This window comes from Neopelma chrysocephalum, unplaced genomic scaffold (assembly GCF_003984885.1).
Source record: "Neopelma chrysocephalum unplaced genomic scaffold, ASM398488v2 Primary Assembly neopelma1_186359, whole genome shotgun sequence".
Taxonomy (NCBI): Eukaryota; Metazoa; Chordata; class Aves; order Passeriformes; family Pipridae; genus Neopelma; species Neopelma chrysocephalum.
Window position 1 is genome coordinate 1 of NW_020938939.1, and position 15,515 is coordinate 15,515.

At 60.5% G+C, this 15,515-nt stretch overlaps 1 protein-coding gene and 2 non-coding genes across 3 annotated transcripts; all 3 read right to left on the minus strand.

The window, feature by feature from the left end:
* Window positions 1–12,059: 12,059 nt before the first annotated feature.
* On the minus strand, window positions 12,060–14,881 carry LOC113962954 (40S ribosomal protein S11). The gene is made up of 5 exons (XM_027673749.1): window positions 14,779–14,881; window positions 13,899–14,030; window positions 13,589–13,664; window positions 13,003–13,132; window positions 12,060–12,233 (listed from the first exon to the last, which is right to left on the minus strand). The coding sequence occupies exons 1-5, from the start codon at window positions 14,791–14,793 to the stop codon at window positions 12,110–12,112; spliced, it is 477 nt and encodes a 158-aa protein (XP_027529550.1). The 5' UTR covers window positions 14,794–14,881; the 3' UTR covers window positions 12,060–12,109.
* Window positions 12,354–12,443, minus strand: LOC113962955. The gene has a single exon (XR_003532612.1). It is a non-coding gene; the product is annotated as a small nucleolar RNA SNORD35 (small nucleolar RNA).
* On the minus strand, window positions 13,399–13,483 carry LOC113962956. Its single transcript, XR_003532613.1, has one exon. It is a non-coding gene; the product is annotated as a small nucleolar RNA SNORD35 (small nucleolar RNA).
* Window positions 14,882–15,515: the final 634 nt, after the last annotated feature.

A 15,515-nucleotide genomic window follows, 5' to 3' on the forward strand; every position in this document is an offset into this window, starting at 1 on the left:
GCTGGGAACATCATCCCGGGGCTGGGAACATCATCCCGGGGCTGGGAACATCATCCCGGAGCTGGGAGCACCCTCCCTGAGCTGATCAGCCTGCGGGTATTTTTGCGCATTTGAATAATGCAAACCAGCCAAGCCGCGGCTCCTCCGCGGAGGTTTTACCATGAGAAGGGCTCTGAGGAGAAGGAGCACCACAGGACTGATGGGTTTAAGTGCTTTCCCCCATTTTAGCCCCCCAGCCCCCGTGTAAGCTCCGTCATACGCTAGAAAAACTCCAGGCCAGGGTTGGGATTGAAGGAAAACCAGATGGATTCGGACCAAAGCTAAACCTTCCCTGTTTGCAGCCCGGTTTACTTTCATTGCAAACGGCAGATACCCAAGTCAGACGTGTTTGCATTTCTAAGCGCTTTCATTAAGGAGGATTCTCGGCCTCCCTGAACCCAAAGTCCACTGAAAACATCGCTCGGTACAGAAAAGACCTTCAGCTCAACGCAAATATTTATCCAGTCTCCTCTTCCACTTGCAAGCCCACGTCACCCAGGTGAACCGAGCCGGGCTGGGTCTACAACTGGGGATTAAATCCGCCTGGGAACGTTCCCAGGCTCCAATGCCAGCCGGTGAGATCCCGTGGGGGCTGCAAAGCGCCTTCCACCTCCACTTCCCAGTTTATGGAAATCTATTCCTCTCACACGCCGCTTTTCCTCCCTTCAGTCTTTTCAAACAGAATCACTGCCCCAGATCCCAGCGTTTGATATAAAATGACTCACCGGGAGGACCAGCCCCGATGTGGGGAGAGGAGCCACAGCCCCGGGCGGTGCCGAGCTCGGGGGAGCCCAAATCCCCGCGGTCCTTCCCTCTCCCGGGTCTCAGGGGGAGCATCAGCCCCTGCACCTGGGGAGGTTTAAACTGCCGATGCATTAACCATTAACAGCAGTTAACACTCCAGGGTGAGGCATTTCCTGCTTTTCCAGCATTTGCATTGCAAGTGATTTTCCTCTCTCCCTGCCGGGCACCGGCTCCGGCCGTGAGGACCTGCGGGGGCTCAGCGGGAGCAGGAGCATCGCAGATCTTTGGGAGTCTTTCATCTGCAACGGGGGAAAATTGCCTCGACCCACTGCTGAAACCTCCCGAAACACCCCCCCCGTGCTGTCACAGGGGAGGGGATTCTCTGCCACCCGACCCCGGCCCGTGGGCACTGAGCTGTAACCATGAGTATGGTGTGAAGATTAGTGATCAAATCAACAATCTACAAAATCATGACTTTGTGAGGGTGGGGAGGCCCTGGCCCAGGCTGCCCAGAGAAGCTGTGGCTGCCCCTGGATCCCTGGAAGTGTCCAAGGCCAGGTTGGACGGGGCTTGGAGCAACCTGGGCTGGTGGAAGGTGTCCCTGCCCATGGCAGGGGGTGGAACAGAATGAGCTTTAAAGTCCCTTCCCACGCAAGTCATTCTGGCATTCCATGATTCTTTGACTGTAAATTGAGTTTAATTTGGTTCAAGCATTCACAGGTACACATGGAAGACCCTGTTGTATTCACTTCACAAGCTTTTCCCTTATAAAACAACACCCCAAGTTACATCCTCTGTCACATATTTTAAAAAAACAAACCCACAGTTCAAAAGCCAAGGGTGACCTGGCCAGCCATAAATAGAAATTGCATTTATTCTGGAATGGTTGGGCAGTTATTTATTTCAGCTCTTCAAAACATTGTACTACCTAAAGTATTTCTAATCAAGTGCAAGAGTAACCTCATTGTGCAGAGCAACGAGAATACCTTTCCTTGACAGGGAAGATTATTTCATGTGAAACACTTGGGGTTCTTTAATATTCCCATTTTTTCCCTGAAATCTGATGTGACAGGTTATGCAATGAGGGAGGACACAACCACCTCTCACTCCCTGGCAAAGCAACATCTCCTCCAGCCATCCCCTCTCCAGATTTGCTGTTTTCCCTCCAGCCATTCCCTCTCCAGATTTGCTGTATTTCCCGTTTCCTCGTTTCCTGCACCGTTGTGTCTCCAGGACAGGGCAGCAGCAGCAGAAGGAGGAGGAGGAATGTCCCCTCCCAGCCCGAGCTCTGACCTGCTCCCTCGGCTGTGATGCTTCTCTGCACTCGGCTTCAGCCCCACTGACACTAAATTAATGTGATTTTCACCCAGTTCTTAATAGAACAGTTGTGTTTCTTCCTCAGCTGGAACCACAGAGTCTGCAGCAACAGGGGAATCCAAAGAGAAGGTACAAAATGGAGCTTTGTCCATGAACTGGTTCCTGATTAAAGCCCAGTGACGTGGAGCGGGAGAGGGACAGAGGCACCCACGTGGTGGGGACAGGAGACAAGGGGCTGTGCAGGGGGAGAGCTCACTGTGGCCACTGCACCCCAAAATCCTCAACCCCTGAACCTGGGCACCATCACGAGGGTGGGGAGGCCCTGGCACAGGTCGCCCAGAGAAGCTGTGGCTGCCCCTGGATCCCTGGAAGTGTCCAAGGCCAGGTTGGACGGGGCTTGGAGCAACCTGGGCTGGTGGAAGGTGTCCCCCTGGCCCCTCCACCCCATCCCTCCAGGGCCCTTTTCTCTGGGACACATCTCCCTCCTTTCCCAGAGACAGGGAATGCTTCCCCACGGCTCCCGGGGTAAGGAGGCAGCAGGAGAGGGAGGTCCTGGTCTTGCCAAAGGATCCAGGATCCAAGAGGGGCAGCAGCTCTCTGACAAGGCACCATCACGGCTGCAGCAGCCGTAGGAATGTTCATGGCAAAGAATGAGAGCATTAAAACATCGGTATCATCTCTCCTCCGACGCCTCGTGCATCTCAAAGTGCAGCATTTGGATTGGATTCCCCTCCCTTTGGCTTTAGGAAGGGATTTGAATGATGAGAGCTGGGCTCCTGCCAGGGTGGGCAGCAGCTCCTGCAGCACAGACGATGCCCGTCCCCGGTGCCAGCCCTGAGCCACCCTGTCCTGGCCAAGGGGGAGCTGGACGGGAAATTTTTCCATTGCAGGTTGGACTCTGTGACCCGGGAGATCTTTTCCAAGCTCGGTGATTCTGTGATTCTGCAGAAGGGAGGATGTGCTGCTCTGCACCCCAAACACGGGGCTCGTACGAGGAGCTCCAGGTTTCCTCCCTGCTGTGGGCACTCCCCACCTTGGGCTGGTTTCCAGGAGCCTCTGTGGGGTACAGCAGGAACCTTCGGGGTACCCAGCAGAGCCCAGGAGCAGGGATGGAGCCCCAGAAACAGAGGCTGTCACTGTGAGGAGCAGGACACGGGGGTTGCCCCTGCTGTCCCCAGAGCTGGGGCACTCACAGGGTCTCTCTGGGGCTGGTGTGAGGAAGAGGAGCCCAGAGAGCTCCTCGGGGTGCTCCAGCCTGCACAGGAGAGGTGAGACCGGGCAGCACAGCCCGTGTGAGACTGGAGAAATGCTGAGGCTTTGGGAGGGTGGCTCTAGAGGTCCCTGTGAGGCAAGAAATGGTCCCGCAGCCCAGCAGCTCCACAGGGCTCCTGGTGGCATCACCCAGGGGAGGTGGCAGGATCAGACCCCACAGGCACTGGGCAGCTGGTGTGGGGGGCACCCAGAGGGTCCAGCCAGATGCTGTGGGGGAGGACCAGGACAGAGAGGGCAAGGATGTCCTGCAGCCTGGCACAGAGTGGGACACGAGCCCCGTCTGTCCTCCAGGACATGAGGGGTGTCCATGGCACGTCCTGGGGCAGCCCCTCACCGAGACCTCACCGTCCCCTCAGGGTCAGGGGCGTTTGCACCAGGGCTGCAGCCGGGGCTGCCTTCAGCAGAGCTTTAGATGGACCTGGAAGTGTCCAAGGCCAGGTTGGACGGGGCTTGGAGCAACCTGGGCTGGTGGAAGGTGTCCCTGCCCATGGCAGGGGGTGGGACTGGATGGGCTCTAAGGTCCCTCCCAACCCAAACCCTTCCATGACTCACTGCCCCATCCCCCGAGCTGCTCATCCCCCCGGGGCTGGCAATGACAGGAGTGACAGGGACAGACTGACAGGGACAGACTGACAGCAAGGATGGCACAGCTCAGCACAGCTCAGCACAGCCCAGCACAGCCCAGCACAGCCCAGCACAGCCCTGCTCCCTGCCCTGAGCCCCTCACCTGCTGCTTTCCCAGGCTCAGCCCCGCAGCTCCCACCCCACAGCTGCTGCCCCATTGTTCCCAGGGCTTTTGAAATCACCTTTATTTACCCACAGGCTCTTTCCTTCCCAGTGCCTGCAGCGGGCGGGGGAGACTGTCCCCCCACTCCCTGGTGCACCCTGGCACTGGTCTGGACTGGGACAGGCAGGGCCCACCAGAGCTGAGCCCCCCACCATGGAAACCCCCCCAGCTGGGCTCTGGTTGGCATCAGCTCCCCGTGTGACCCCCGGGGTCCTGCCAACATCGAGAGCTTGGGAACCCCCCGTGTCCAACAGACTCCCCCCATCTCCAGCCCCCTGAGTGCTGCAGGGAGGAGCTGTGGGACCCCTCAGACAGGGGGTCCTGGCTGAGCAGAGCTCTGAGGGGAGCAGGAATTGTTTGGTTCCCACAGGAATGGTGTCAGAGCAGATTCCAGCAGGAAAGGGCAGCAGTGGCTCCCCCAAAAGCCTCCTTTGGGACCCCACCCCTGTCCTCAGCACTGGGCTTTGTCCTTCCCCCTTTCACCCTCAAACCAGAGCACTAAACCCCCCCCAGGAGATCAGAGAGCAGCAGAGCTCAGCTCCACACCAACCTCACGGGGTTATTTGCTTTTCTTCTGCTTCTCTCGCAGATTTGGGGCCAGTTCACACCAGACACGGGCTCGGGGGGTCCCTCCTGCCTCTCTCCCCAGAGCCACAGCCAGGCTCTGCCATCCCAGGGAGCAGAACTGGGACATCCCCCCTCCTATCTTCCCCACCATGTGGGTTTGTGTTTGTCTCCTCACCCACAGAACCTCGGGATATATTTAACCTGTGAGTGTTTTCTCCCAGAGAGAAGAGCCCGGGGCTGTGGAACACGATGTAACAGCCCATAACAGCTCTGGGGTGAACACCACCCGTCCTGAGGTCGGGAGAGCAGGATGTGGAGCAGCAGCAGGGATGCTCAGGAGCCGCTGTTTCTGCTCTCGGAGCATCTCAGAGGGATTTCCAGGATGGAACATCTGTGGGACAAAACTGAAATTGGGATGGAAACAGTGACACAGGGACTGAGGGGCTCATGCAGGTTAAATAATGACTCTACTGAATAACTAAATAATTAAATAACCAAGTAATTAAATAATGAATTTGCAGAATGACTAAATAATTAAATAAGTAATTGAGTAATTAAATAATTAATTTGCTGAATAGCTAAATAATTAAACAACTAAACAACTCAACAACTAAATAGCCAAGTAATTAAAAAACTAGACAACTAACAGCCTTGGGCAGAAGCAGCAGGCAGTTAATTATCTAGCTACTTAATTATTTCCATTAACTGCCCTCTCCATCCTGAGTTGCAGCTCAAGCAAGAGGACCCCCAAAACAGGTGTGTGGGATGGGCAGAGCTTCCCCTGGGCAGCGGCTGCAGGAGCTGCTGCTCTGCCACATGGGACACCCTGGAACCACTGAGGCTGGAAAAGACCTCCAGGATCATCGAGTCCAACCTTTGGCCCATCAGCACCTTGCCAAGCACCCCCTGAGGCCGAGTCCAACCCTTCCCCAGCACTGCCCAGGCCACCACTGACCGTGTCCCCAGGTGCCACCTCCACACGTGGAGGTGTGGTGACAGCAGGGTGAGGGAATGGGAAGGTCTGTGGGTAGAGCCACAGCAAGGTGAGGAATTCCCACGGGAAGGGCGCTGGGGAAAGGCCGGCTCGGCAGGGGCTGAATCCACCACAGCAAATGTTGTCACCACGCACCAAAAATGGCAAAAAATGACACAGAATTACGTGTAATGACAGGTGATTACAGCCCTGACCCGGGCTGTGGTGACAGCCCTCCCAGCCTGCCCGGCTCAGGGGATGGCAGCAGCTTCCCAGAGCTCGGATAAGCAGCAATTCCACCATGGAAACCTCTCCAGGCCGCCCCAGCTGCAGGTGGGAGCTCCTGCCTGGCACCAGGACCCTCCAGGTGGGACAGGTGGGATGGGGCTCCTGGGGCTGGACCAGGAAAAGCCTGGTGACACCCACAGGTCCCCACGTAGGGACGGTGCTGGTTTTCCCTGTTCTGCTCTCGGGCGCAGGGAATTTTCCAAGCACATCTCCATTTTGGGAGGGTCCTTCTGCCTGCCCTGCTCTGGGGAGGGGCAGAGGGCCGTGGCAGCCCTGGCAGCAGCCCTGGCAGCAGCCCCCTGCCCTGCACAGGACCCAAAAGCTTGTTTCTCTCACAAGTTGTGCCGGAACATCCATCGCTCCGTGTCTCATCCCGTAAGGATCCTGCAGCACCATCGATCCCTGAGCTCCCGGAGCTGCAGCTGAACTGTCCCCACGGGGCTGGAGAGGGAGCAGGACAAACAGCCTGGCCAAATTCTGGGGGAGTTACGGGGCAAAAAAGGGTGTGAGGGAGACTCTGACTGACCACGGGGCAATGCTGTGGGGTGGGATGGGGCTGAAAAGTGACAGCCCGGGACAGGGGGCTGGGATTTCCTGCTGGGATTTCCTGCTGGGAAGCAGCTCTGGCAGGGACCCAGCACATTGTCACTGTCACAGGCTGGCAGTTAAGAGCCTGGAGGTGAAATTGGGACCCTGCACCTCTGTGCACACACAGGCTGGGGGCAGGTTCAGGCGCTGCCCTCAGGGTCCATCCATTGGAGAACAGGGTTGGAAGGAGCCTTGGCCGGAGCCAACGTGCTCCATCCCATGGTCTGATAACCAGTGAAGAGCTCACGGGGACCTCAGCAGGCCCTGCCACATCCTGAAGGGCCGAGTCCCTGTTGGGTGGAGCGGGACACTGGGGGCTGATGGAAAAACTCCTCGAGGACCTGACCCTGCAAAGCCTTCAGCACTCCCCGAGAGATGATGGATGTTGTCCCCAGGAAATGATGGATCCTGTCCCCAGATGACAGATACTGTCCCCAGATGATGGATGTTGTCCCCTGTCTGCCTCAGGAAGCATTTAACAATTTCCACGATGGGACCCGAAGTGTTCTGATCACGGAATCACAGACCCATGGGATGGTTTGGGTTGGAAGGGACCTCAAGGCTCACCCCACACCACCTGCCATGGGCAGGGACACCCTGCACTGGGCCAGGCTGCTCCGAGCCCGCTCCAGCCCAAATTTCAAGCATTGTGTGAGCTATGGGAGGACTCCCAGCTCTGCAGGTTATTGAATTGTTCAGATCCCAGAGGGCGACTCTGGATGAGCCACAGGAGGACGGGGAGACGAGCAGGAGCTTCCCACCGGAGCGTGGGGTGAGACCAGCGCTGGCAGGAGGGGCAACCACAGCTTTGGGAGCCAAAGCGTGGGATGGAGTGTCCTTGAGAGACCCTCAGACACGGGATGGGGACAGAGTGTCCTTGAGACACCCTCAGACACGGGATGGGGACGGAGTGTCCTTGAGAGACCCTCAGACACGGGATGGAGCATCTCCTGGAGGCGCAGGAGGGAGGGAGGGACACCCCGTGTGCGTCAGCAGCGCGGCCGAGGGGCTGCGGGGAGGGACGAGGGGCTGAAGGTCTCCCTGGAACCCAACAAAGGAGCCACGGCCACGAGGACACCGATCCCGAGAAACCCGCAGGGCGAGGCGGGAGCTGAGCCGGCACCGCGTCCCCACAGCTGCAGACTCATGAATTGAGTCTGTAAATTAAATTCCTGGAGAAATAATGAATGGCACAGGCTGTAGCTCCGGCCTGGGGAGGTCAGGGACAGCTCACAGCAGCAGCTGCCCAGCCAGGCGGGTGGGCACAGAAGGGGACAGGGCTGGGGGTGGCTCCAGGAGCAGAAACTCAGGAGCTCAGAGCTGGAGACACAGCCTGGATTTGGACACCAGAAATCCCAGAGGCATTTAGGGATCGTCCAGTCCCCCCTGTGCCCCATCCCCACCTTGTCCCCCAGCCCAGAGCACTGAGTGCCACGGCCAGGCCTTCCTGGGACACCTCCAGGGCTGGGCACTCCAAACCTCCCTGGGCAGCCCCTGCCAAGGCCTCACCACCCTTTCAGTGAAGAAATATTTCCTAACACCCAATTTTTCCTGGAGCTGCTGGAGAAAAGAGCCAATCCAGCAGCACCCGTGAGGATTTGGATTCTCCGTCCCAGGAGAAGGAATCCTCAGTGACAGGACAGAAAAGCACCAGGATGTGGAGTGGGAAGGTGGTGGCCAAGGCAGACTCCTACTCGGGTGGCCAAAGCAGGGCAGAGGGGAATCCCCACAGCCAAACCGGGGGGGAGGAGCAAAATACTGCAGAAGAGGGAAATCCGTGAAAACTTTGTGGGCAGACGCCAGTCAGGTTGAAAGCTTTGACAAGCAACTGCCTCAGGGGATCCAAACCAGTCCCAGAACCTTCCTCAAAGAATTCCAGAGCAGGGGTACCACAGAGAGCTCATGGGGCCAAGGGATGGTCCTGGCCAAAGGGAGTCCTTGGGGCAAATGGAGCCTGGAAAGAGCAGATGGGTGAATCCCTGGATCTTTTGGGTTTTCCCCAGCACAGGAAGGATGTGGAGTTGCTGGAGGGAGTCCAGAGGAGGCCATGGAGGTGCCATGAGGGCTGGAGCCCCTCTGCTCTGGGACAGGCTGGGAGAGCTGGGGGGGTTCACCTGGAGAAGAGAAGGATCCAGGGAGAGCTGAGAGCCCCTTGCAGGGCCTGAAGGGGCTCCAGGAGAGCTGGAGAGGGACTGGGGACAAGGGATGGAGGGACAGGACACAGGGAATGGCTTCCCACTGCCAGAGGGCAGGGATAGATGGGATATTGGGAAAGAATTCTTGGCTGGGAGGGTGGGGAGGCCCTGGCCCAGGTTGCCCAGAGAAGCTGTGGCTGCCCCTGGATCCCTGGAAGTGTCCAAGGCCAGGTTGGACGGGGCTTGGAGCAGCCTGGGCTGGTGGAAGGTGTCCCTGCCCATGGCAGGGGGTGGCACTGGATGGGCTTTGAGGTCCCTTCCCACCCTTGAGAAAGCTGGAATTGGCAGCCCCACCCTGGAATCACGAGCCCCTCAGATCCACAAAGGCTTCTGCATTTGGGAACTTTCCACTGGGAATGGAGGTGCCGAGGTCAGTCTGAGAGTGGCACGTGCAGGGAGAGGACAGGGAGTCCCTCCAGCAACGGGAACAAGTGCAATTGGAATAACTGAGCTGTCCAACAGGAGAATGCATTCCAAACTTCCTCTGACAAGCACCGACCTTGAGGGAGCTGGATGGGGACGAGGCTGATGAAGTGAACCCTCAATTAACGGAATTGGCGGCATTTGTTCCACTCTGCTGGGGAGTCGGGGTTGGCTCAGGGACACAGCTGAGGCCATGGAACAGCCACCAGCTCCCAGGGCCATGGATCATGCCAGGCTGGCTCTCCTGTGCCAGGGAGAGGATCTCTGGAGCCGTGGATCATGCCAGGCTGGTTTGCCCTGTGCCAGGGGGGCCTCCTGTCCCCACAGCCCCAGACCTGGGGGCTCCTGCTCCAGAGAGAAGAAGAAAAAAGACAAACCACTCCATTCCTACCCCTGGAAGGGGTTGGTCCCTCAGCTCTGACACTGAGGTTTCTGTGAACTTTTGGCAGAAGTAAAACCCAGGAGCCTCAGGACAGGTGGGAAATGAGGGTCCCCATCCCCAGTGTGGCCCAAGGGGACATGAATCATTCCCCTCACCAGTGCTGGGAGCTGCCTCCCCAAACAACCCCAAATCCAGCAGCTCTAAGCATGTCAGGAGGGCTCAGGAAGGGATTAGGAAGGGATTACGAGGAAAATCTTTTACCAGGAGCTGTCCCTGTGCTGGACTCAGGGGAACATCACCAGGAGCCACAGCTCCCAGCAGGGCTTGGGGAGGGGGGAGACACAGGCCACCCCCAGCTCAGACACCCTGACAAAGTCCCAGTTTGGTGATAAAAACGGGCTTGTTGGGATAATTCACAGGAGAGGCCCATTAGCTGGACAAATCTGCTTAAGGGAGTGAAAGAGGAGGACTAATCACTCTGGGCTGAAGGCTTGGGATAATCTCCCAAGGAGCAAATAATTGGGCATTAAGGTGGGGGGGATGGAGGCTCTGAGCAGCCTGTGGATCAGTCCTGGCCCTGTGGATCAGTCCTGGCTCTGGGGGCTTCCCCATGGGAACCACGTGGAGAAACAGCACAGCCCCCAGTGCCACGGGGCTCCCAGGGTCCCCCCGGAGAGGGTCCTGGATCCACCAGGGAACGGGTATGGGAGGTTTGGGGGCTTCCAGGGGGCCCCAGTGCCTCCAGGGCAGCCCGGGACAGGTGTCCTGGGAAGGGGAGGAGAGGGGGGGACAGGGAGGATGAAGTCCTCCCACAGGAATAGGAGGCTGCACGAGGCAGCCTGAGCACCATTCAGAGGCAGCCTGAGCACCATTCACCCGGGTCCGACAGCCAGACAAACAGATAAACGTGTCCCTGTCCCGGCACTGGAGTCGGGGCTCATTCCCAGCAGCCCCAGCACTGCATCCAGAGCCAAACCTGCAGCATTTGGCACTGGGGAGGGTCAGCCCAGATAGGCACTGTCACAGCCCAGGGCACAGGACCCAGCACAGCCCAGGGAATGGGATCTGGCACAGCCCAGGGAACGGGATCTGGCATAACCCAGGGCACCGTCCCTGCCATGGAAATCACCATCAATGTGGTTTTCACAAGGTCAACGCTCCCAGCCCCAGATGGTGCAGCTGGAACACTGGAGAGGAGCAGATCCCACAGCAGGACCCAACAACCTTTGTGGGACCTGCTGCCACCCCCACCGGGACACCAGCGCTCAGGTAACCCAGGTAACCCGGGTGCAGGACACTCCACTGCTCCCTGCTCCATCCCTGTCCCGGGGAGGGGCCGTGCTCCAACAGCAGCTCGGGAAGGAGATGGCTGAGGAGCTTGTCCTTCCCATGGCCCTTCCCGCTGTCGGGACACAGCCAGGGCCGGTGGTATCATCCTGATTTGGGGGTGGTTTAAGGGCACTGTGCTGGGGGGACTCATCTCCCTCTGCTCAGGAGCTGGGGGGACCCACACGGGTGCTCAGGGGATGGCTGATGGATGCCCCGTCCCATTTCCCCCTTTTCTCCTGCCCCCACATGCTCCTCCCTTCCTACCCCGGCCAGGGGACCCTGGTGCCCGGGGCAGTGACACTGCCCGGGGGGAAATGCTCCCCGAGGCCAGGATGGCTGTCTGGGCACAGGGACCCAATGGTCCCTGTGTGCCCCTTCCAAGGGATGTCCCATGGTCATAAAGTAACTGGTGGATGAACCCCAGTGTGCTCATGGCACTCACTGGCACTGGGAGAGACCAGTAAGAACCTCCTGACCAACTGGGGACTCTCCCGCTTGTCGTCCCCATACACCAGGTCCTGCAGTCTCCGCTGCTCCCGAATTCCCAGCACAGACCTGTGACAGTCCCGAGGTTCTGGCAGGGCCAGGAGGGAACTTACAGATGTCCCGAGCCTGGAAGGTCTGAATTTACTGAGAATTGTATGAACTTACCTTACAGCTCGAGGTTTGTTCCCACAGTCTGAGCACAAAGCACGGCTACAGCTCAACCCCCTGAGCTCCAGCCCGTGGCCAAAGGTGTGGGGCTTCACCTGCGGCAGCTGGAGGCAGCCAGAGGTCATGGAACATGGAACAGTTTGGGTTGGGAGGGACATTAAAGCTCATCTCCTTCCACCAGAGCTGGCCCAGGTGAAGGTGAGTGTCAGAGCTGGCCCCAAGTGAAGGTGACACCACTGGAGCTGCCCCAGGCCCCTTCACCTGCTATCACCTGCTGTCACCTGCTGCAGTGGCGCTGGGAGAGGGGACACGACCCAGCACGAACCAGTGCTGGACCGAGAACTCACTGTGACACACCAGGAGGTGACAGGAGCAGCTGCAGCGTGTCCCTTCCTGCCCTGTGCTGTGCCTGGGCTCCCACAACACCCTCGAGCCCCCCCCAGCCCGGTGAGCCCCCAGGAGCTGTGCACCCCACAGCACTCAGTTTGGATCACACACAGCTAATTCCACGTTCCCAATGTTTATTCCTCCCCCACCTCTCCCTGCAGGTGTCAGAACTTCTGGAACTGCTTCTTGGTGCCCGCGGCCTTGGTCACCTTGAGCACGTTGAAGCGCACGGTCTTGCTGAGCGGGCGGCACTCGCCCACCGTCACGATGTCCCCGATCTGCACGTCCCTGCAAGGACACCGGGGGGGGTCAGGGGCTCCCGGGGCTCCCCCGTCCCTCAGAACCCCAAACCTGGCCCTTCTCCCCAGGAGGGAGCACAGAGCTCCCACAGGTACTGCCCAGAACCTGCCCCGTGGTTCAGCACATGCCAGTGGCGTTGTCAGCAGCCCCTCAGCCGGGGGACTCTGCAGACCATCGTGAGTTTGGACATCATCACCTGGGAGCAGATTCCTGTGAGGAGCTGGGCCATCAACCCACCCGTGTCCCACCCAGGTGTGCCCTCACTGCAGCTTGTGTGAGCTCAGCACCACACACAGCCAATGGGGACAGCTGTGGGGACAACCCCAGCACAGCTGGCACAGCCCAGGGACACCTGCACACGTGGAGACAGGGACAGAGGGACAGCCACACACCCCTGGAGCAGGGGGACAGGGACAGAGGGACAGCTGCTCACCCCTGGAGCAGGGGGACAGGGGCACAAGAACAGCTGTACACCCCTGGAGCAGGGGCACAGGGACATCTGCACAACCCTGGAGCAGGGGGACAGGGACAGAGGGACAGCTGCACAACCCTAGAGCAGGGGGACGAAGGCACACTGGGACAGCTGCACACCCCTGGAGCAGCGAGACGGGGCACAGGGACAGCAGTACACACCTGAAGCAGGGGAACAGGGGCACACAGGACACCTGCACACACCTGAAGTAGCGAGACAGGGGCACAGAGACAGCTGCACACCCCTGGAGCAGGGGGACAGGGGCACAGGGCCAGCAGCACACACCTGAAGCAGGGGGAGAGGTGCACAGACATGTTCTTGTGGCGCTTCTCGAAGCGGTTGTACTTGCGGATGTAGTGCAGGTAATCGCGGCGGATCACGATCGTGCGCTGCATCTTCATCTTGGTCACCACACCTGGGCCACGGGGGACAGGCACAGCTATTCCTCCACGTTTACCTGAATCCCAAACCCTAACCTCCCTCTGGGGTGCTCAGTGTCCTGCCAGGCCACGGGGCAGCTACTCCCTCCCTGCCGGGCCACGCCCTCCCCGTTTCTGTCACAAACCCAATTATGGCCCTTTTTTAAGCCCTTCTAACACACTCTCTAGTGCTTCCTGCACCACCTGCTCCTGCCCCCCAGGCACGGCACACCCGGGGGGTCCCTGCCAGCACCTGGTCCTGTCGCCTGCATCAGTGAAGCCAAGAGGCAGCGTCGTCAGGCCCGTGCTGGGCTCGGCAGACCATCGTGAGATCGGCATCATCTGCGGCTCCAGGACCAGGGCGGGGACAGGCACTCGGGAGGTCACCTGCCCCAGGGACCTCAGGGCTGATTACCTGCCCCAGGACTCCCCTCGGGAATGTCCCATCTCACCTGAGAGGATGCGGCCCCGGATAGAGACATTCCCAGTGAACGGACACTTCTTGTCGATGTAGGTGCCCTCGATGGCCTGCAAGGACAGGGGGGTGCCAGGTGAGTGGACACGGCTCAGGTGACATCGGAGCTCAGAGGACACTCGTTACAGCAAGGAACCATGGGGTGATCCAGGTGGGAATAGCCCTGGAGAAGACTGGCTCTCACCAGCACCACCACCGCCCCTTCCCAAGTGCCATGCCCACCCTGGGCAGGGCCCTCCTGGGGGCACAGCCGGGGGTCACACAGGCCCTGCCCAGGGCCCCCTCACCTCCTTGGGGGTCTTGAAGCCCAGCCCCACGTTGCGGTAATAGCGGGGCAGCTTCTCCTTGCCGCCCTCGCCCAGCAGCACCCGCTTTTTGTTCTGGAAGATCGTCGGCTGCTTCTGGTACGCGCGTTCCGTCTGCAGGGGGCGGGGTGGGGTCAGCGTGGGGCCGGGAACGGGACCCTCAGCACCGGGCTCAGGGACCCTCAGCACCGGCCTGGAGCCGGCCCTGGCCCCGGGGAACTGAGGCCCTCCCCCCTGGCCCCGGGGGAACAGAGACCTCACACAACCCCGGGGCACCGGTCCCGGGCCCTCCCCCAAACCCTCGAGGCACCAGGACCCTCCCTCCCCCTTCCCCAAACCCCGAGTCACCAAGACCCACCCCATAAAACCCCGGGGAGCACCGAGACCTCCCCCAGCCCCGGGGCACGGGAACCTCTGCCCCCACCCCAAACCGGTGGGGCACCGAGGTTCCGCCCCCTTCGCCCCTCCATCCCGGGGACACGGGCCCATCTCCTGCCCCCCGCCCCAAAACCCCAGGGCACCGAAACTCCCTCCCCTCCCAAACCCGCGGGACACCGGGGGACCCTTCCCCGCCACCCCAGGACCGGCCATCCGTCGCCCCCACCCCAAAACTCCAAGCCCCGGGACACCCCTCTCCCACTCCCAGCCCCGGGGCGCGGGTCCCTCTCCCGAGACTCCCTCTCGGCGTCCCGCCACAAAACCCCAGGGCCGGACCCCCCCCCGCGCGCCGCTCCCGCCGCCCCTCTCGGGCCGAGGCCGCCTCCCCCGCGCCCCGCTGGCCGGTGCGGCGCCCCGGGGGGTGTCCCTGGGGGTGCCCCGGGGCCGTGCCGGGGGGTCCCGGCGGAGCCCCCTCAGCGCCCACCTGCGTGTCCGCCATCTTGGCGCGCGCGGCCGGAAAGAGGCCGCGGAGCACGCGCGGCGCGGGTTAACCCGGGGGCGGGGCCAGGGGCGGCAGCGACGTCACGCTGCGTGCGACGTCACTCGGCGTGTGATGTCACGGGCCCCGTCGGGTGGAAGGTGACGGGGAAATGGGGCCGGAGATGGAGAACTCGGGACCGGTCACTGCGGGGGAACCTCCGCCCCGAGCCCCGGCACCCAGCCCAGAGCACCGAGTGCCACGGCCGGGCCTTCCTCGGACACCTCCACCACTTCCCTGGGCAGCCCCTGCCGAGGCCTCACCACCCTTTCCAGCAGGAAATTCCTCCTCCTGGCCAACCTGAGCCTCCCCTGGCACAGCTGGAGGCCGTTCCCTCTCCTCCTGTCCCTTGTTCCCTGGGAGCAGAGCCCGACCCCCCCCGGCTCCCCCCTCCTGTCAGGGGGTTGCAGAGCCGGAAGGTCCCCCCTGAGCCTCCTTTGCTCCAGGCTGAGCCCCCCCCAGCTCCCTCAGCCCCTCCTGCTGCTCCAGCCCCTTCCCAGCTCCGTTCCCTTCCCTGCACACGCTCCAGCCCCTCTGTGTCTCTCTTGTGAGGGCCCAGACCTGGACACAGCCCTGGAGGTCCCTCAGCAGTGCCAGCACAGGGGCACAAAATCACTCACACAGTCCTGCTGGCCACGCTGTTTCTCACACAGAAATTACCTCACCTGGGCTGAAAACCTGAC